General features: G+C 39.7%; 1 protein-coding gene across 2 annotated transcripts in view; it reads left to right on the plus strand.

Moving 5' to 3' along the window:
- Positions 1-2,878: 2,878 nt before the first annotated feature.
- Positions 2,879-21,669, plus strand: part of Acss2 (acyl-CoA synthetase short chain family member 2) — a 46,236-nt gene continuing 27,445 nt past the window's right edge. For both annotated transcript variants that reach the window (XM_052184039.1, XM_052184040.1), the window contains exons 1-2: positions 2,879-3,140; positions 7,863-8,058. In XM_052184039.1, coding sequence (XP_052039999.1) covers positions 2,963-3,140; positions 7,863-8,058 — 374 coding nt within the window. In that variant the 5' untranslated portion in view covers positions 2,879-2,962. The remainder of the gene's footprint in view (positions 3,141-7,862; positions 8,059-21,669) is intronic.

A 21,669-nucleotide genomic window follows, 5' to 3' on the forward strand; every position in this document is an offset into this window, starting at 1 on the left:
AGCCCTTCCTCCTTCCAGTCTGAATCCAGCTTAGATTCCGTATGCTTCTAGGACCACAGACTGACTTGTGAGCGCAAATTTCTCCTTGACTTCAGAGCTTCTTCTGACCACTTACTTCTTGGACCCCCAAATCTCTCTGTGGTCTCCAAGAGTCCCCTCTTCTGATCTCAAGCTACTCCTCCGACCCTTCTCAGACTACTCTTCACACACCCCAGAGTTCTTTTTGATTTACAACTCCGGCTTCATTTCACCCCGAGATTCCTTTTCAATCCCTAGCTCCTATTTCATCCCGACTGCTTTTTCCTCTGCAGACCCCTCTTGAACCTCTCTTTCCATCTCTCACATCCCTTTCTGTACACCCAAATTGCTCACACTTCTCTTTTAAGCCCTAACTCCTCCTGGAACCGTCCTATTGTGTCCACATGAGAGACTAGTCCCGCCTGAAAGCCCACCCCCAACTTTAGGAGCTTTAGAAGCAAACCCTCAGATTCCACCCCAGGAATCAGTAGACCAGAACATGGGCTTTGGAACCTTAACATTCTTTGGCATTTTAAAGAGTACTTGATATGATTCTGGAGCTAAAGTAAAAGAAGTAACAATGGTGTGGTAGAGCGGGGTGGTGGGGTGGGAAGGTTAAATGAGTAAGAACAGGGGATTAGGAAGTAACTCCTTGGTAGAGTGCTTGCCTGTGTGAGGGTTTGACACCCCCCCCCCCAGGATCAGAAGAAGGAAAAAGGAAACGGAGGAGAAGGAGATGGAGGAGGAGGAGGAAAGAAACAAAAGAGGGGGGAGAATGAGAACGTGTTTCTATACTTGCCAAGCCCATCTCTGGAACCGCTCTCCTAGCTCCAAGTATGAAAGTTATGAGTCCAAACTTCTACTATTCAGTCCACAAACAGGGAGATGGGGTTGGTGAAGCTGTGGATACACAATATTACTTTCTTTCCTGATCCCTGGCTCCAGGTTCAGTGTGACTTGAACTATTTTAGCGTTTACCGTGGAACACAGAGCTTCAGTGCTACTTGTAAACAGCAGAGGGCAGCAGTAGATAGGGAAAGGTTTAGAAGAAAGATTAGGAAGGATGGCGGGTCAGAGCTGGGAATAAGGGATGGCGGTCTTCAGATCAATAGGCAAACTAATTTATGCCTTCTTCCCCATAAAGAGGTTCTTATTAGTGAGGTCTGTAGGGATTATTGTTTCTGTGATTCCTATTCAGCTAGAGAGTTTTGTCCCTACTAAAGGAAATCTGTATCACCTGAGAGCTGTCCACTCTTTCACTGTATGTAGAGGCTCCTCAGTGAAGACTGAACCCTCTCATCGGGGCTCAGATATCCTTAGTGAAGTCTTTTTCCCCTAAAGGAAAACCTGTTTCTTAGCCCGGCAATGCCACCCATATCCTATAAGCAGGGCTTTTCCATGGGGTCTGAGACCTTCAGAAAAAGCTCTTCCTCCTTAATATAGTTGGTGCAATTTCAAAGAAGTGTGTATTTGTTCAGAGGGGTTGATGTCTCCTTGACAAAGTATCAGTTCCTTCACTGAGACCCTTGACTGATCTACAAGGTGTGTATGTGCTTAGCCGGATCAGGTAGGCTCGGGATCATATATCTGAGCATGAGTTTTTTCAGTTTAGGGTGGGCTACGCATATGGTCAGTTGAACAAAGATCAGGGTAGCAGGTGGGTAGATGGGTCACAAGCCCTAAGTGGACATTAAACGGCAGGAGCTGCCCGCTTCAGACCTCAGATTCACTCTTGTAGCTAAATATTTAAAGATTTAAAGATATTTAAATAATATCCTTATCTTGACAATCTGGATTGTTAGATGAGGTAGTCCTTGGTGATAACTGTAGGAAGGAGATGGAGAGTGTCCTACTCAGCTTCCTTTTGGGTGAGGAGGACAGAGGGAAGTCAGAGGTAAGTAAACTCAATTTGTGGCAGATAGGAGTGTACTTAGGTGAATTAAAGAATGTAAAATTTTTCCTCTTTATACTTGTATTATAATTGCATAGACCTTGTATTTTATCAAGGAGATCTAGCTTCTGTTTGTGTTAGTAAAAACAGACAACACAAGAACACAGACCTGACCCTAACTTGAATCATTATTTGCTTCCCTACTTTGTGAAATTTCCCTTTCTTTCCTGAATTTACCTTTACTGCAAAGAGAACTTGTGCATTTGGGGCCAAGATCTGAAGGATTCTCCTCGTCTTCACTTAAGAGTCTTGTACTTTAGGTCAGGATGGCGATTTATGGAGGCAAAAAAGAATGACATGTCCTAAGAGGTGGGAGAGAATCAGAACAAGTTGGCAGGAAGTGTCATATCCGGGAGCTGTGCCCTCAAGGTCGTGCAGGAATTTTTCCATGAGAACGGAATAGGGTGCTGTTTGGCACCCAGAAGGAACTGTATTGCACCTGGCTATCCAACTCTGGAGTGACAGGATCACGCAATCAGGCCATGGTAAGTGCACAACGGATGACACAATGCCTCTTATTAGCCAGACCTTCACGTCTGAAGCTGCGCGGCGCTGTAACTCAACCCCTGCCACTCCAAGACCCTAACTTGGTCACTCCACAGCCCTGCCTCCTCTCGTGTCACATCCAGCCAGGCTACACCCCATCACTCCACGGGCCCGCCTCCTCTCCTGTCACCTCTGGCCCCGCCCCTCCTCTGTCATTCTAAGGCCCCACCCCTCTCCTGTCATTCCCCGACCATTCCTTCAGCTTTCACTACGGCTCCACCCCTTCCGGCAAGTCAGCTCCGCCCTTACCCCCCGCTTTTCTTCAGCGGTTTTTGCTGACCCCGCCCCTTCACGCATGGCCCTACCCACTATTGGATGCCTAGAGCACGGCCTCTAGCCTCAGGCTCCGCCCTCACCCGAGGCCCCGCCTCTAGGGTCGACCTGTTTTCCCCGCCCCGGCACCCGCAGCGACCGCAACGGCGACCAAGGTGCTCAGAACTTGACGCGATGGGTCTTCCCGAGGAGCGGCGCAAGAGCGGCAGCGGGAGCCGGGCTCGCGAGGAGACCGGCGCCGAGGGCCGGGTGCGGGGTTGGTCCCCGCCGCCGGAGGTCAGACGCTCGGCGCACGTCCCCTCTCTGCAGCGCTACCGCGAGCTGCACCGGCGTTCTGTGGAGGAGCCACGGGGTGAGGCTGGGCCCGGGCGACTCTTGGGGGCGCCAGTGAGCGGGAGTCCGAGGGGGGTTTACCGAGCTCCGTTAGAAAGGGAGGAGATGGGGGGGGGGGTCCCTGAGGGAGATGGAAAAGGGATTCGAAAGAGATGGCGTTCCGTGCGAAGCACGAGGGATTTGTGAGGCGAGACTTCCGAGAAGTTGGGGGACTCTCTGGCCACTTGGCAGTTTTGTGAGTTTTCCCGAGGAGATGCGGGTTCTCTGAGAAGCGGGGTTCGGTGAGGAGAAAGTCCCATGAGAAAGAGAGCCCTGGGGTGAAAGGAAGGGCTCGAGGAGCAAGAGTGAAGCCCGAGGGAAGGAGGGCGCTGAAGAGAATCACCTTTGCCTCCAGCCAACAATTGCCTCCCTCGGACCTTTAACGAATGCACTCTGCTCATTTTGCTCAGCGTCAGTGCAAGGTGTGTTTCCCATCTAGGAGTCCTGCCTCTGTGTAAAATAACAGCAGTCCCAACACACAGTTGTTCACGTTGTCAATGTGCTGATTATTTTTGCTTAAAAAAATAAATTTGGACCTAAATTCTAGTAACTCAGATTCTGAGAGATAATTCTATGCCTTGACCCGTTCTTAAGTGTCAAGACAGTTTAGGGTGCATCCTGGCCAGGCCTGGTGCATGTGTCTTTAGTCCCAAGCACTGGGGAGGCAGAGGCAGGTCTTCGTAAGTTCAAGGCCAGCCTGGTCTGCATAGGTAGTTCCAGAACAGCCAAGGCTCCATAGTGAGACCCTGTCAAAAACAGAAAACAAATAACAATAAAACCCTACCACCACATCCTGGTTGAGAGGCAGCATGATATTTGGTAGTAAAGTAAACACAAGCTACAAATCATGCTCAGAAAAATACATAAATAGTTTTGCACACAGTCTTAGGCAAATTTAAAAACCTATATTGAATTTATTCATCTCTACGATAGAAATAATAACACTAGATTTATAGACTAAGAAGTCTAAAGTGGGTAATAAAGGGTCCATTATCAAATATTTGATACCCAGCAGCCACTAAATAAGTAATGCTTTGTTTAACAACAATGTGGATAGCCCAGCGGTGGTGGCCCACGCCTTTAATCCTGGCACTTAGGAGGCAGAGGCAGGCAGATTTTTGAGTTCGAGGCCAGCCTGGTCTACAGAGTGAGTTCCAGAACAGCCAGGGCTACACAGAGAAACCCTGTCTTTGTGTAACAAAACAAAACAAAACAAAACAAAACCAAAAAAAAATGTAGATGAGGCAGATACTAAGCAACGCAAAATAGTATTGAATCAACTGTGAAGTCGTCCATTGCTATACAAGTAGTGTCCAACTTTGAGTCCTCACGTGTCTTTCCCCCTCTCTTTCTTTCTTTCTTTTTTTTCTTTTCTTTTTTTTTTTTTTTTTTTTTTTTTTTTTTTTTTTTTTGGTTTTTCGAAGCAGGGTTTTTCTCTGTGTAGCCCTGACTGTCCAGGAACTCACTCTGTAAACCAGGCTGTCCTCGAACTCAGAAATCCGCCTGCTTCTGCCTCCCAAGTGCTGGGATTACAGGCGTGTGCCACCATGCCCGGCTTTCCCCCTCTCTTTCTCTGTATTTTCTTCTATCACGACTTCCATCTATTTCCCTGGGGTAAGCTAATACTACACAATAATTCCTATTCTGTGTATATAGCCTCACACCTTGGCTTTTCACTTATATTTTGCTTCCAAATTTCGCAGGACGATAGACAATTTATTTATATTTCACACACTTTGATGATGTTATACTGAATAAAACAAGTCTGTGAGTGAGGTTTACAAATCTGCTTTCTTCCCTAATTTATTCATTTTTGCCCTAATTTTCTATTTTCTGGTAATGTCAATGGCATTATCCGAAACTATAAATTTCTTCTATCATCATCTTTTCATATCTCTTTTATACCTTATGAATTATTATTGTTTACTAAGCAGTATTTCAGTTTGATTTGATGTGGGTACAACCTACATTTTACAGAGAAGGAAACTGAAGCTTAGAAAGACTAATATACATAAGGTCATAAAGCAAGGCTTTTATGAATTAGGATTTAAACCAACATCCCCTTGATAGAGAACCAATACTCTGAATATCGGAATATTCTCTGACTCCACAATTTGTGTTTCACCAAATTCTGTCAAGTACTATTGCAACATACCTCTCAGACTGACCCTTTCTTCCATTTTCATAGACACCATTCTCATAGTCAAGAAAGCAGAAAGCAGTCTCCTAATTTGTCCCCTTCTCTTTAGGCTTAACACCTTCAGTTATTACAGCAGACTTATCTAACACTAGTAGGCTGATGTTCTGGGAACACTGCTTTCATATATGTCATTGTAAAAGACATTCTGTGGTCCTGGAAAGGCTTGATCCAGCATTGTAGGGGAATACTAGGACAGAGAAATGGGAGGGGGTGATTGGGGAATGGGTGGAGAGAAGAGGGCTTATGGGACATATGGGAAGGGGGGAACCGGGAAAGGGGAAAGTATTTGGAATGTAAACAAAGACTATAGAAAATAAAAAAACAAAAACAAACAAACAAAAAAAGACATTCTGTGCATGTTTGTATGCATGAGGGTCTTGGTACATAGTCCTGGCTAGCTTCTTTAAAATAGAGTCACTTGTATGTTTTTAATGTATGTATACCTATAAAACAAGACTTTAAAAAAATTTAACTCTATGCTTGGCTACATGAGGTCTGTCTAGGAAATCAGATATTTTTATACATCAACAACACTATTGTTTTATTATATTATAATTTATATATATGTACATATATAATTACTAGTTTTTACCACTTTTTAATTGTTAGACTTTGGAGTTTGTTTTAAGGTGTGTGTGTGTGTGTGTGTGTGTTGACTAGAGGACAACCTTTGGTGGCTCAGCAAGCCCCAGAGATCTACCTGTCTCTGCCCTCAATGCACTAGAATGACAAATGAGTGCCGCTATGCTAGATCCTCGTGCTTGTGTGGCAATCACATTATGAACTGAACTGTTTCTCCAGCTCTAGTTTTATTATTTATGAATTTTTTTTATAGTCAGTGTTTCATGTAACTCAGGGTGGCCTCAAATTTCCTGTTAGCTAAGGCTGGCTTTGAACTCCTGATTCTCTTGTTCTTCCTTCCAAGCAGTAGGATTACAGGCCTACATCATTGTACCCTTTTGTTGTTTCACTATTGTAGTATTGCTTTAGAAACCTTTTTAGTAAAACCTTCTTCCCTCTTTGGAGTTATTTTCTTGGAAAATATAACATATCCATAATATATATAGATATATATAAATATATATGATATTCTCTCTTTCTATATATATAGATGATATTCTATAGATATATCTATCTCTATATATATTATGGATATGTTATATTTGTCCAAAATTAAATTAGTAAATAAAGATTCTAAAAAGTTTTATAGCTTCTCTTTGCTAGACATTTCTTACAGTGTTGTTGATGTACAAAAGTATTTGAGTCCCATATCAACCAGCCAGATTCCCAGAGCTCCCAGAGACTAAACCACCAACCAGAGAGTAGTACACATGAAGGAACCTATGGCTCCAGCTGCATATGTAGCAGAGGATGGCCTTGTTGGTCCTGTGAAGACTCGATGCCCCAGTGTAGGGAAATGTGAGAGTGCGGAGGTGGGAGGGTGGGTGGGGGAACACCTTCATAGAAGCAGGAGGAAGGGGGATGGGATAGGGGTTTCTGAGAGGGAAACTGGGAAAGGGAATAACATTTGAAATGTAAATAAAGAAAATGTCAAATAAAAAAAAGTATCTGATTCCCTAGACAGATCTCATGTAGCCAAGAGAAAGTTAAATTTTTTAAAAATCTCATTTTATAGGTGTACATACAATAGCACCTTGGGTTTATTTAATTTTTATTTCCTTAATAGATTGAAAGGTGGCATACCATGTGGTTTTTATATTGTCTTGTCCAACTATACTGAATTATGGATTAATTCCTGCTGATATATTTCTTATTTTCAGTGTTTCAGCCTCAGATAGTTTCTCTTATCATAAAAAGTTTCAAACCTCACTTGGTTTCCTCTTATATCATTCTCATTTGGTTCCAGAGTAAAATATATACCTATCTTTTGAAAATTAGCGAGAATGTCTTCTCAAGAAAATTCAAATCTTGACTTAGTAACCTGTGAAATCATACTTGTGTAAGTAGTTGTAGGAGGAAATGCTCAATAGGCAGTAGCTAAGAGATAATGAACAAAGTAAGAGAAGAGATGATTCTGGAAGACTTCATGGGTAAAGAATTCTTTTTCTGTTGATTGCCTGCTGGATACTGGTCATTGTGCTAGGTACTGCATGGATATGATTTAAATAGGTAGTGAAATCTGAATAGATATTTTTGAGTGTGTGTATGTACTAGAAACAAGGTCTCACATAGCACCTGCTGGCTTTGAACTCCCTGTATAAAGACTGATCTTGAACTCCTGATAATTCTGCCTCTACCTCCCAAATGCCTAGGCATGATAGGCACGTGGCACCACTCTTGGCTCTGGATAGTCAGATTTGAGTATACAAGGAACATCTGGGAATAGCCTGGAGGTGGGAGAGTAATAGATGACTAGTTTAGACGGATAAAATGTCCTAGGACAGGGTGATTGTAACTTGGTCGTGTGCATATACTAGTAATCCATATGATGATAAATATGTTTGATACTTAGTGATTTGTGGACATCTCTTTTTGTTGCAGAGTTTTGGGGAAACATTGCCAAGGAATTTTACTGGAAAACCCCATGCCCTGGCCCATTCCTCCAGTACAACTTTGATGTGACTAAAGGGAAAATATTCACTGAGTGGATGAAAGGAGCAACTACAAACATCTGCTACAATGTGCTGGATCGAAATGTCCATGAGAAAAAACTTGGCGACAAAGTTGCTTTTTACTGGTAAAAATATAGTTTATGGTAGAGAGAAATCTCAAATTTATATAGCATTTTATAATTTGCAATGCGTTTTATCATTAAATTTCTAAAAATATTATTAAAATTAGCTAATTACATGTGGGTGTGTGAGTGTGAAGGTCAGAGGGTACTTTTAGGAATTGGTTCTGTCATTCACACTGTGGGTTGTAGGGATTGGACTCAGATCATCAGGCTTATGGACAAATGCCTTTTAACCGCTGATATCTTGCTACCCTCTACCTGCAACTCCAGATATCTTGAGACAGAATCTTAGTGTAAAATTCTGGCTGGTCTGGTATTTGCTATGTAATGAAAACTAGTTTTGAACTTGCAATAGCCCTCCTTCTTCTGATGGAATTACACTTGTATGCCATCCACAGTGGACTGTCACAAAGTACTTCAAATTCCATAGATTTACTTGATGCTTACAGTGACCAAAAAGAGTAAGCAATGGATCATTAATTTGATATTTCAATAAGGAAAAATAAATCAAAGAAGTTCAATTATTTTCCTCAAATCACATAACTACTGGGTAACATGATCAACATAAAATCAAGAGGCCCTCTTATTCTCGGTTTGTGGTTGCAGATGAGGAGAATGTTGGGTATATAGGAGAGAACAGGACTTGGTTGCTTTTTTTCATTCTTGCTTTGGGACAAAAATTGAGAGTTATTTTTTACCAACTTTATTACTGTTATCATCATTACCTTTTATTGAGTTAACTCTTAGATACTGTGTTTAGCAGTTTAAGAAATAACATATTTCGCTGGGCGGTGGTGGCGCACACCTGTAATCCTAGCACTCTGGGAGGCAGAGGCAGGAGGATTTCTGAGTTCGAGGCCAGCCTGGTCTATCAAGTGAGTTCCAGGACAGCCAGGGCTACACAGAGAAACCCTGTCTCCAAAAAAAAAAAAAAAAAAAAAAAAAAAAGAAAAGAAAAAAGAAAAGAAAAGAAAAAGAAAAAAAAAAGAAAAAGAAAAGAAATAACATATTTGATGCCCACAGTACCACAGTAACTACAAAAGCCACTATGCCTGGCAAGATTTCTTTTTAAAATATATATGTTTTATTAGTTCTTTGAACTTTTCTTACAATATATTTGGTCATATTCAATTCCAACTCTTCCCCCTAATTCTTCCCAGATCTACCCCCACATGCCTACCTCCTCAAACTTGTCTTTGTGGGACCCCTGTGTTTGTTACACTGTCTCTAAGAAGTAATGTTCAATAGAATACTAATTTGGGGAATACTTCATTAGTAATCTGCAAATTTATTTCCAGTACAACTAATTCTGTGATAAAATACCCTTTCCTGGCTTTTACACAATCACTTGTTCAACAGTAATTTTTAAAGATACTGGGTACCAGGACTGAACTGGTGGTTCCGTGTTATGAGTGTATACTGCTCTTGCAAAGGACCCAAGGTCAGTTCCTAGAACCCACATAGAATAGCTTAAACTGCCTATAACTCCAGGTCCAGGGAATCTGATGTCCTCTTGTAGATGCCACAGCCTTCACTTATATACATGTGTACACCTGCACACACACACACACACACACACACACACACTCTTAATGAATTGTAAAAAGATGTTTACTTAGCCTTGTATTAAATGTTATGAATACAGGGGTAGAGAAATGGGAGAAAGTACCAGTCAGTGGGCAATTGATTTTCAATTCTTTTATGTTTAAAGTAAACCACAAATGGATTACATTTGTTATAATAAAAAATAAAAAAGTACAAATATGTTAGATACATAGTTGTTTCCCTTCGTTGGGCCCATGTTTATGAATATACTTAGACCACTTCCTCTTCCTTCTCTTCCTCCTCTTTCTCTACTGCTGCTGCTTTTTGTGGTATTGGTGATTAAACTTTTGCATGTTCGAAGGAATAGCTCCAGCAGGAGCTACACTCCCAGCCCCCCTTTAATTGTCTTTAAAGAAGAGCTTGACTTCTTGTTTAAATCTCAGATACTCCCCTAACTTCTTCCTTTCACTAAACATAATTTTAAAATTAACTTCAGACCACAGTCTTTATCAGAGCAGTGTAGTAAGTGTATTAAGATGGCATTTCCTCTTTTTTCTTTTTCTATTCCACCCTTCCCCCCCTTTGAGATAGGGTCTTGCATATCTCAGGCTAAGCTCAATAACTGTGTAGCTGAGGATGACCGAGAGATTCTGATCCCTTTCACTCTACTTTCCTTTACTGCCCTACTGTACTGGGATTAGACCTGTACCACCATGCCCAGTTTGTGCTGGGGACTTGTCCATGGTGGGCAAGCATTCTACCAATGGAGCTTCATCCCAGCTTTTGCATTTCCTTTCATGTATAGATTTTTTATTTTCTCTGAAGTCAGCAATTACCCTCCATCTTTTCTTGTACCATTTGCCTTTATCAGATACTCAGAATTATGTTCTAAGACCTTCTTTCTCCCCATCCACACCAAGTCTTCTCTCTTAGGGTCTACCTTTTTTCTGCTTTATTTTTTTTTTAATTGATGTTTTTAAAAAACAAAAATCTTAGTGACTTTTTTTTCTGGCAGCTCTAGGATTTGAACCTAGGGCCTTGTGCTGTTAAGGCAAGCACTCTTCCACGAACCTATATCTCCAGCTCCAGGATTTACTATTTTGGCCATCACATTGTGGAACTCATTATGTAACCTGGTTTGGTTTCAAACTCATGGCAATTAAACCTACAACACTGTACATGCTAAGCAACTACTCTGCCTGTTTCAGCCTTTCACATATTGAGATTACAAGCATGAGTCATATCTGGCAAGTTTTCTTTTCTTACTGCTTTCTTTTTGGCTTAACTATTGTTATTTAGATGAATGTAATATTATTACCGTATCATATTTGTAGTTCATTTCTTGTATTGGAACATATTTATGCACTGAAGTAATCCACAAGGAAAATAACACTCCTCAGCATGTATTCTAGTTAGCTAAAACAGAACCACTACAAGGAAGAATTTAGCCTTTTACTTTGGCTTGGCTCATAATAAATGTTTATGGAATTATATTATTTTTAGAACTCTATGTGCCTGTTAGAATCTACATAGGTCAACTATCTTTATAGATTAGCACATCTAAGATTAGTTAGAGAGGGGAAATGATTTCTGAAAGGGTTGTATACCTACTTGAAGATAAAATGAAGACTAATCTCAGATAGTTTTACTAGCCAACTGTACTTTTCTTTACTAGGATACTGACTTGTTCAAGTTGACATTAGACTATGGTAGATAAAAGAGATATTAGCCATGCTAATCAAATAAATGTATTTTCAAATAAAATTTATAAACCAGATTTGTTAAATCAGGATTAAATGTTCCAGGCACAAGTATTATAGGGTTTACCTTCTATTTAGGGAAACTAAATATATATTTTAAATTGCTTACTATCAAAAAGTGAACAAAAAAAACCCCTAAACAACAGCAACCTAGGAGGTAGAAGCAGAAAGATCAGGAGTTCAAGGCCAGACATGGCTACATAGATAATTTGAAACCAACCTGACTGCATGAGACCCTATTTCCAAAAGCCCAAAGCAAAAACTAAAATATACATAATATAGCTCTTACATTATGGAGTTGTCAATTGAGTAAAATTAAATAGGATAACAAACTCATGTATCCAGTATCCTGGGATGGTGAAAAGGGCTTAGTATATGTTAGTCACTATTACTATATTTTTGGACAGTAAAAACACCAAGTCTCACTAAATGGTCAGCTATGAAACCTTATATATACTTATTCAGATATATAAAATAATAAGAATTTCTAAAAAGAAACCATGAATTTGATTGGGAGTATAGAGGGGATATGGAGGGGTTGGAGGGAACAATGAGATGTAATTATACTTTTAATTTTTAAAAGTTGCAAAAAAAATTGGATGTGAAACAAAACAAAAGCCAACAAGTCTCTTTAGAATAAAAAGGTTTATGTGAGGAGCAATTTATTTACTACTTGTTGAGAATTTATTATATACCAGGCACTGTTCTGAACAAGACAGATGAAATTTCTTTTTTTTTTATGGAGTGTAAAGAGACAAATAGTAAACAAACAAAATATGACAAATAGGGGTTGAGAATATAGCTCAGTTAGTATGTTCCTTACAAGGACTCGAATCCAGTCCTCAGAACATACACAAACACAAGCATGCAGACACATAAGCAAATATAACAGATAGTAATAAATGATATATACAAATACTAATCTAGTGGTTAGTATTAGGAAAGGGAATGACAGTACGGATAGGATTGATAAAGGAAGGTGTTTTGATAGGGTGACATCATTTGAGCAGAGAGTTGAAAGAAATGATGCAGAATGCCATGTGATAATTGGGCTAGAGAAGAGAAATGTTCCAGATAGATGGAAGAGCAAGCGTGTATTTGAAGTGCTTGGTGTATTTGAAGACTGGTAAGTTAGTCTAGCTCAAGCCATGTAAGGAGAGGGTCAGGGGAAGTATTGAGGTCAGCAGGCTGCTAGATCATTTAGAAGCTTGAAAGTCAATATACATTGTGGCTTTTTATGCGTGGTGAAAATGGGAATGCACTAGACAGTCTTGAGCAATGACATGGCTTGTATTTTACTTAGGGTCTGTCTTTTAAATTGAGAATAAAAAGTAGAAGCTCTGAGACTAATTACAAGGCATAGTAGACATCTAGGTGAGACACGGTGACCTAGGTATTAGTTGTAGTTGTGAAAGTGGTTAAAAGTGTTCAAAATCTGGATCTATTATGAGTAAAAAGTCCATGGAATTTTGTGTCTTGGAAGGTTTTCGCCTGCTGACCTCAACATTTTTTTAGATAGTGGATAAGGTCCAGAAGTGGGAGATCATTAATTACTTCTGAGATGTTAAAAGAGATCATTACTTCTGAGATGTTAAAAGAGTCTTATAAAGAAGAGTAATGTGGCCACAGCTAGATTTAAGAAGGTTAATCTGGAACTGGGCCAGGTGGCACACATGTCCTATCCTCAATTGAGAGGTGGAAGTGGGAGCATCAAGAGTTAAAAGCAGGGCCGGGCGGTGGTGGTGCATGCCTGTAATTCCAGCACTCTGGGAGGCAGAGGCAGGCAGATTTCTGAGTTCGAGGCCAGCCTGGTCTACAGAGTGAGTTCCAGGACAGCCAGGGCTATACAGAGAAACCCTGTTTCGATAAAACCAAATCCAAAAAAACAGAGAGAGAGAGAGAGAGAGAGAGAGAGAGAGAGAGAGAGGAGAGAGAGAGTGAGTTAACGGGGCTGGAGAGATGGCTCAATGGTGAAAAACACTAGCTGCTCTTAAGGAGGACTGGAGTTCAATTCCCACGACCCATACAGTAGCTACTGTCTGTGACTCAAGTTTCATAGATCAAATATCAACTTTTGGCTCCCCAAGGGCATTGATTGTGTGCATGTGGTGCACAGGCATACATTCAGATAAAAATCCATACAATAAATAAATAAATAATCTTAAAAAAAAAAAAAGTTAAGAGCCAGCCTCAGCTATACTGCAAGTCTGAAGCATGCCTAGCTATTTCAGACCCTGTCTCAAAAGCAAAAAACAAAAACAGAAAATGTGTAGAAGCAGGAGTGTGAATTCACTGTTATTCAGGGCAGAGAAGCCTAAGCTGGGTGCTGCTGACAGGCAGACAATACCAAAGTTGCTGGGCTTTCATGACTCGGGCCTTTCCTAGTATAAACTGGAGATAGAATTCTAGTAGAGATGACAAAAATACCAGTCATCAACCATTATTCCCATTTTCTTTTCATAAACCTTATTTGCCAAGGCTGATCTTTAACTTGCTATATATCCAAGGATGCTCTTGAGCCATTTTATAGGCTACATAAACAAATCACTTATTATCTCTCAGTGTCCTTTCAACATACCAGTTCTCACTCATTTAGCTACCTATAAAATATTTCATTTGTTATCTCTCTGAATAACTATCCTAATATTTTGTGACCAATTATTTTATTAATCATGTAAATCATCACTAACATTCCTACCTACCACACTAAGATAAAGATAGTGACAGAGAAGTGACAGGCAAAGTCTTATTTTAGAGGACAAATTTAACCCTTGCTCAAATGACCATGTGCCTGTGAAAAATTAGATATTAAACAGAATTCTTGTTTTTTCTCTTTCTGTTCTTTTCTTCTATTCCATTCATTCTTACCAATCAGTTTCCTTCCTCTAATTAATTAAAGTGCTATCTTTCTGTTCCATCCCCATCAACAGTCTGTTCTCTCTTACCATGTGGGTTCTGGAGATCAAACACAAGTTTTCAGGCTTGGTGATGACTGTTCTTATCTGAAGAACCATCTCACTGGCACAAGATAGCCCTTTAAAAAGAGATAATGTTTAATCTAGTCATCCTAGGTTTTTTTTGGTGGGGGCGGGGGGTTCAAGACAGGGTTTCTCTATGTAGCCCCGGCTGTCCTGGAACTCACTCTGTAGACCAGGCTGGCCTCAAACTCAGAAATCTTCCTGCCTCTGCCTCCCAATTGCTGGGATTAAAGGCATGCACCCACCACTAACTAGCTAGTCATTCTATTTTTATTTGGACTTCTTTTATTTCTACTTGAATTATGAATATACTGATTACAACTTCAAAATTCCACATCTAGGGTCTTTAAACCCTAATTTCTTTGAGAATTTTACTTTAGGATCACTTTTAGAGTTTATGGATTCTCCCTGCTTCTCAAATACTAACACCTTCCCTAAACATTAATGAGTTCAAATCATATTCATTCCTTAAAGAGCTCTATATGGATATGAAATAAGGACGTAAAAAGAAATTGTTAGATCTTTCATGTTTTTTGTTAACTGTCTTGTAGTTTCTTCTGACAAACCTAGATATAATCCTGTAAATAAATCAAAACCACAGAACTCTTGCGAGGTGTTTTCAATAATGTGTGGTTACCAGAGGAGGCCCATCACCATACACATTAACTTATTTTATCTCTTTAACTCTTAGTTTTCCCATCTGTAGAGGGAATGATAACAGATTTTTATCACACAGATTGTTGTGAGAAGCCAATGGATTAATTTTTGTAGGAGCACAGATGAAATTCCAGAGTTGTGTTGTACTGTTTTCTTTCCCATGTTCCTGTGGAGTCTGTGATATATGTGTGTGGGAACTTGCAGAGTTCATGTAAAAAAAAAAAAAAAAACAAAAAAACCTTTAAGCTGGGCAGTGGTGGTACATGCCTAATCCCAGCACTTGGGAGGCAGAGGTAGGTGGATTTCTGAGTTCAAGGCTAGCCTGGTCTACAGACTGAATTCCAGGACAGCCATGGCTACACAGAGAAACCCTGTCTCAAAAAAACCAAACCAAAACAAAACAAAAAACAAAAAACAGAAAAAACCCTTTAATCTTTTGTAGTGTTATTGTTTTTTGGATGAGGTAATACTGAGTCCTCATTCTCTGGTTCTTCACATGATATAGTTTCCTTCATAATCCTTTTATCATTAGCCTGTTTCCTCCAGACATACTCTAGTTGGCTAAGATCTCTCATATTCCAGCTGTGGTCTGTTTCATATCTTAATGTTACCATGTTTTGACTTTTCACGACTACAGTGATATTAAATACACAGGAATCTGTGCTTCTTACAACTTTCCATACGACCTGAGGTTCATTGATTGATTTCTTCCTATTTCTTTTCCTTAGAAATAGGGTCTTTGTTGTGTAGCCCTGACTCACCTGACACTGAACTCATAGAAATCTTCCTGCCTCAGCCACCTAAGTCCCAAGAGTACAGGTATGTGCCTTTACTCCTGGCTATAAATTTCTCTACTTATTCTAATAATAAACTATGTCTCCTGTCGCTGTGCTTATGTATTTATTGCCTTATTTTTTTAACCTGGATATATATAATTCATAACATTTTGGAGCTTGTGGCTCAGACAGTATAAATAACTTGGTCATGGTCTTAAAGTAATTATAATTTATTCTGAAAGGAGGCAATTTACATTCTGTCTTCCAGAAACCATACTTCTACTCACACAGCATTTGTCTATTCAATAGTTTATTAAGAGGGTGAAAAAGAGCTGCTTTTGGAAATGTCAACTACTATTTATAAAGCTAAAGATATTAAAGTGTAATCTTTTTTTATTTGATATATTCTTTATTTATATTTACATTTCTTTATTTACATTTTCCCTTTCCTGGATCCCCCTTCCTGAAAGTCCCATAAGCCCTCTTCCCTCTCCCTCTTCACCAATAACATCCCTTCCCACTTCCCTATCCTGGTATTCCCCTACACTGCTGCACTGAGCTTAAAGTGAAATCTTAATAGAGTATTACCTTTTCCTTAACTGAGATACACTTACTCATTAAAAAATTTTCCACTGAATATGTACAACATATAATTTACATATTTACTTGAGAACAAGCTTAGAGTAATTCATAGCTGATCAGCAGAGAGGCACTTTTGTAGTTCAGGAAAGAGTCAACAATAGTGATAATGATAGAAGTCAAAGAAAATGGGCAGATTTTTGTATATTATGAAAGCAAAGTCAATAGATATAACAGATGGACCTTATATATAAGAGAATAAAGTAAAAACATATCTCCAAAGAGGGCCAGCAGTATGGGCTCATCAGATACAGGGCTTGCCACTAAGTCTAATTATCTGAGTTTGACCCCCAGAAACCACATGAAAGAATTGACACCTTCGTCAGGCTCCTGTCAGCAAGCACTTGTTGGCATCCACATTAGTGTCTGGGCTTGGTGACAGTATATGGAATAGATCCCCAGGTGGGGCAGTCTCTGGTTGGTCTTTCCTTTAGTCTCTGCCCCAAACTTTGTCTCTGTATCTCCTTCCATGGGTATTTTGTTCCCCCTTCTAAGAAGGACCAAAGTGTCCACACTTTGGTCTTCCTTCTTGAGATTTGTTTGGTCTGTGAATTGTATCTTGGATATTCCAGGCTTCTGACAAATACAGAGGTGGGTGCTCTTAGCACAATTGGACTGAGCACAAGGTTCCCAATGGAGGAGCTAGAGAAAGGACCCAAGGTGCTGAAGGAGCTTTCAGATGCATAGAAGGAAGAACAATATGAACCAACCAGTAACCCCAGAGCTCCCAGGGACTAAACTACCAACCAAAGAGTACACATGGAGGGACCCATGTGTCCAGCTGCATATGCAGCAGAGGATGGCCTTGTTGGACATCAAAGGGAGGAGAGGCCCTTGGCCCTGAGAAGTCTCAATGCCCCAGTATAGGGGAATAAATACCAGGACAGGGAATCAGTGATGGGTTGGTGAGAATGGAGAGGAGAGATAGGATAGGTTATTTTCAGAGGGGAAACCAGGAAAGGAGATAACATTTGAAATATAAATTAAGAAAATATTTAATTAAAAAGAATTGACAGCTTCAACTTGTCCTCTGACTTCCACACATATGCTATGTCATGCATATGTGCGCATGTGCATACACACATAAATAAGTATATGTAAAAAAAACACATTAAAAAAAAGAATATTTTCAAGGAGCCACACATTGTATCAATGTATATAATCCCAGCACTCAGGAGGCTGAAACAGGAGTATGAGACTGGGCTACACAGACAAATGTGTTTCAATAAAAATTAAGGACTGGAGTGATGGCTTAGTAGTTAAGAGCACTAACTGTTTTTCCAGAGGTCCTGAGTTCAATTCCCAGCAACCACATGGTGGCTTACAACCATTTGTAATGGGACCCAATGCCCTCTTCTGGTGTGTCAGAGAGAGACAGTATACTCATATTCATTAAATAAATAAATCTTTAAAACAACACCAAAAAGACACATTTCTTAAGTTTTTCCTCATTTGTCTTATCACCTGGAAAAAAGGAAATGGAATTTTCATTATTCTAAATGGATAAGATACTTGGAGGAGAAATTCTGGGAAAAAGACCAGAACTTTTTGTTCCATACTTAAACATACAAAGTTGTAGTTGTGACAAGTGTTAGAAAGTCATTGAAGATGCTGGGCAATGGTGGCTCATGCCTTAATCCCAGCACTTGGGAGGCAGAGGCAGGCTGATCTCTGAGTTTGAGGCCAGCCTGGTTTACAGAGTGAGTTCCAGGACAGCCAGGGTTATACAGAGAAACCCTGTCTCGAAAAACCAAAATTAATAAATACATACAAACAAAACAACAAAGTCATTGAAGGGTTCAAATGTGGATACAACAGTTCAGGCTTATATTTTGAAAAAATAAACATTCTTTTGATTATGAGTATATTTAAAAAGATAAGAAGCCCAGCCTGAGGATTTGTGGGTAGAGGCCTTAGTTGCTTTGGGATCTTAAACAAGTAACGGCATCCTTCTTGAGGTTTAGTTTTCTCATCTTTCAAATAGGGATAGCAAATTTTGTCCATATCCAAAGATTACAAGGAATGTAGGTCTGTTGGAACAGGCCTTCAATCTCAACTACTCAAGAGAATCAGCCTGTAGAGTTGAGAGTTCAAGGCCTGCTTGTGCTGTAGAATAAAATTTAAGTCCAGCCTGGTAAAAAATAAGTAAGAAGGTTAGGGCTATAGCTCAGTGGTAGTGTGGTTTTATGTGGGCCTCTAGGTTCAGTCTCTCTCTCTCTCTCTCTCTTTTTTTTATTTGATTTTTTCAAGACAGGGCTTCTCTCTATAGCCCTGGCTGTCCTGGAACTCACTCTGTAGACTAAGCTGGCCTTGAACTCAGAAATCGGCCTGCCTCTGCCTCCTAAGTGCTGGGGTTACAGGCATGCGCCACCACCGCCCGGCAGTTCAGTCTCTAATATCAACAAAACCAAACAAAACCAGAAGAACTGCCACAAGAATTAGCTGAAGTTTAAGATGAATAAACATACTATGACAATTAGAAAATTATCACAGTTACAGAAAAATTGCAAATACAATGAAAATAACCTTTCCCTGAACACCTTGAGGGTAATATAAATAAGAACTTTCTCCTGTATAACTCAAAACAAGGAAATCAATATCCATATATCACTTACCATTTAATCTTTTGACTCTATTGCTGCTTCATTGAAATTGTTCCAGTAATGTCCTTTATAGCAAGAGGGCTCAGCAATAGAATTATATATAATATATGCTGCTTTGTCTTTTTAGTCTCCTTCAGTCTAGACTAGTCCTTCAGTTCAGTGTTGACTCTCATGATCTTTTTTTTTTTTAAGATTTATTTTATTTATAGTGTACACTATGGATGTCTTGAGATACACAGAAGAGGGCATTGGATCTCATTACAGATGGTTGTGAGTCACCATGTGGTTGCTGGGAATTGAACTCAGGACCTCTGGAAGAGCGGTCAGTGCTCTTAACTCTCATGATCTCCAGCTCTGACTCTTGTGATCTTAAAAGACTATCTTTAGGGGTTGGAGAAATGGCTCAGCAGTTAAGAGCACTAGCTGCTCTTTCAGAGGTCCTGAGTTCAATTCCCAGCACCCACATGGCAGATCACAGCTGTCTGTAACTCAGATTCTAGGGGATTCAATACCCTCATACAGACATACATTCAGGTAAAACATCAATGCATGTGAAATGAAAAAATAACAAAAAGACTATGTTTTCAGTCTTAACAGACAACAAAATGTAACCTAGATAACTAAATTGGTTGCTATTTATTTTCTACCAGTAGTTGAGATATATTTATGGAAATCTATTCAGTCATATGGGCCTCTTATTACAAACTTTAGTGCCAGCTGTTCTTGATGGCTGAATAATTGAAGTAGCCTCCCAAACAACCTAACAACTTAAGTGTCTGTTAGAGAGTTTTTTTTTTTTTTTTTTTTTTTTTTTTTTTTTTTTTTGGTTTTTATGGATTTGGTTTTTTCGAGACAAGGTTTCTCTGTATAGCCCTGGCTATTCTGGAACTCACTCTGTAGACCAGGCTGGCCTTGAACTCAGAAATCAGCCTGCCTCTGCCTCCCAGAGTACTGGGATTATAGGCGTTCACCACCACCACCTGGCTCTATTAGAGAATCTTAAATATGACATTTAGATTTAGTGGACATCCATCCATAAATACTGTACTAGATTCTAGCAGCATGTTTTTTAACTCTTTGATATTTATAAATATTTATAGAGAGGTTTCAGATAGTACAGTAAGTAAGTGATAAAAGAAACCTGGTCTTTGTTTTCATGGAACTCACAGATTGTTGGCTGCAATTTTTTTTTGTCAGCTGCAGTCTTGTTTAAAAACAAATTGTTAGGATCAATGTGAAATAAGGAAACAAATATAAAACAGGGAATTATTTCAAGGGAGACTGTGGGAATGTGCAGGGCCTGGAGCAAATGGCCATACATATGCTCCCATGACTCTGGACAATGCCAAGGACTTTTTTTTTTACATATTTGTGTGTGTGTGTGTGTGTGTGTGTGTGTGTAAACCAAAGGGCAGTTTGTAGGAGGAAGTTCTTTTTTCCTAAAAGGTTCCAAGAATTGAACTCAGGTTGGTGGGCTTGGCAGTAAGCACCCTTCCCCATTGAGCTATCTCACCATTCATCAAGGACCATTGAGGTTGAAATATGAGATCTTCCTTGCTTGATTGAGGTTGTGGGTCCTTCAGGAAGGTGTCAGCAGCTGAAAAGATCATGGTGATATGTTAGTTGCTGCAGTGAAGCAATAGTCTGGAATTCAAAACCTGGGCCCTGGGTACAGGTTTACATTTTAGCCCCCTATGTGACCTTGGCAAACTCTTTCTCTGGACTTCTTGTAATTTTAAAATGAGAATAGTAATACTTGTTTTTACCTATTGCTAGGGTAGTTGTGGGGATCAGGTTAAAGGTGACCTTTAAACGGTTATATAGTGTGGTCATGTGAGGAACCAGCTGCACCTGGATTGATTTACTCAACATGTGAGGCAGGTATGGCATTACTTTTCTTTGATCTCTGTATCAGCTAAGTTTTCCCTCTACCCCATGTAAGCAAGTATTCAATTACCATATAAATTTCATACACTAAATCTTTCAGGAATGAGCCCACTGATCCACTGTAGCAATGCAAGAGCATTTGTTGACATGACTACAACTTCTGCTTGTTTCCATCCTCTTCCTTTCTGAATCTACATATTTTCTTTGAAACCAGTTTAGAGGACTGCTCCTCTACCACTGAGAAGGAGAAAAGAATCAACAAGTCTAAGATACGCAGAGGTTATCTGGTCTAACACCAGCTTCTCCCCTCTTCCAACCTTCTTTTCTTGTCTTACATTTTACAGAGATAAAAAATAAAGGCCAAGTTGTTACAAATTCATCTATTGGATTAGAGATAAACAGTAAATGTAGGTTTAGTAACTCCATATTTTAAAATAGGGGATCCTGCATTTTTGTATGTAAAAGTTAACACTTGAAAGTTATACTAGAAATCTGGGACCCTATCCCAGGCTATTTATTTATTTATTTATTTTTATTTTATGTGTATGGGTGTTTTGCCTGCATGTATGCATGTACACCACATGTGAGCAGTAACCATGGAAAGAAGAAGAGGAGTCAGATACCCTGGAACTAGACTTACAGTTGTGAGCTGCCATGTGGGTGATGGGAATAGAACCTGGGTTCCTCGGGAAGAGCAAAAAATGCTCTTAACTGCTAAACCATCTCTCCAGCTCTGTCAGCCTAAAACCAGAATTTACAGAAAATAAAA

Source organism: Apodemus sylvaticus, chromosome 5, assembly GCF_947179515.1.
Source record: "Apodemus sylvaticus chromosome 5, mApoSyl1.1, whole genome shotgun sequence".
Lineage (NCBI taxonomy): Eukaryota > Metazoa > Chordata > Mammalia > Rodentia > Muridae > Apodemus > Apodemus sylvaticus.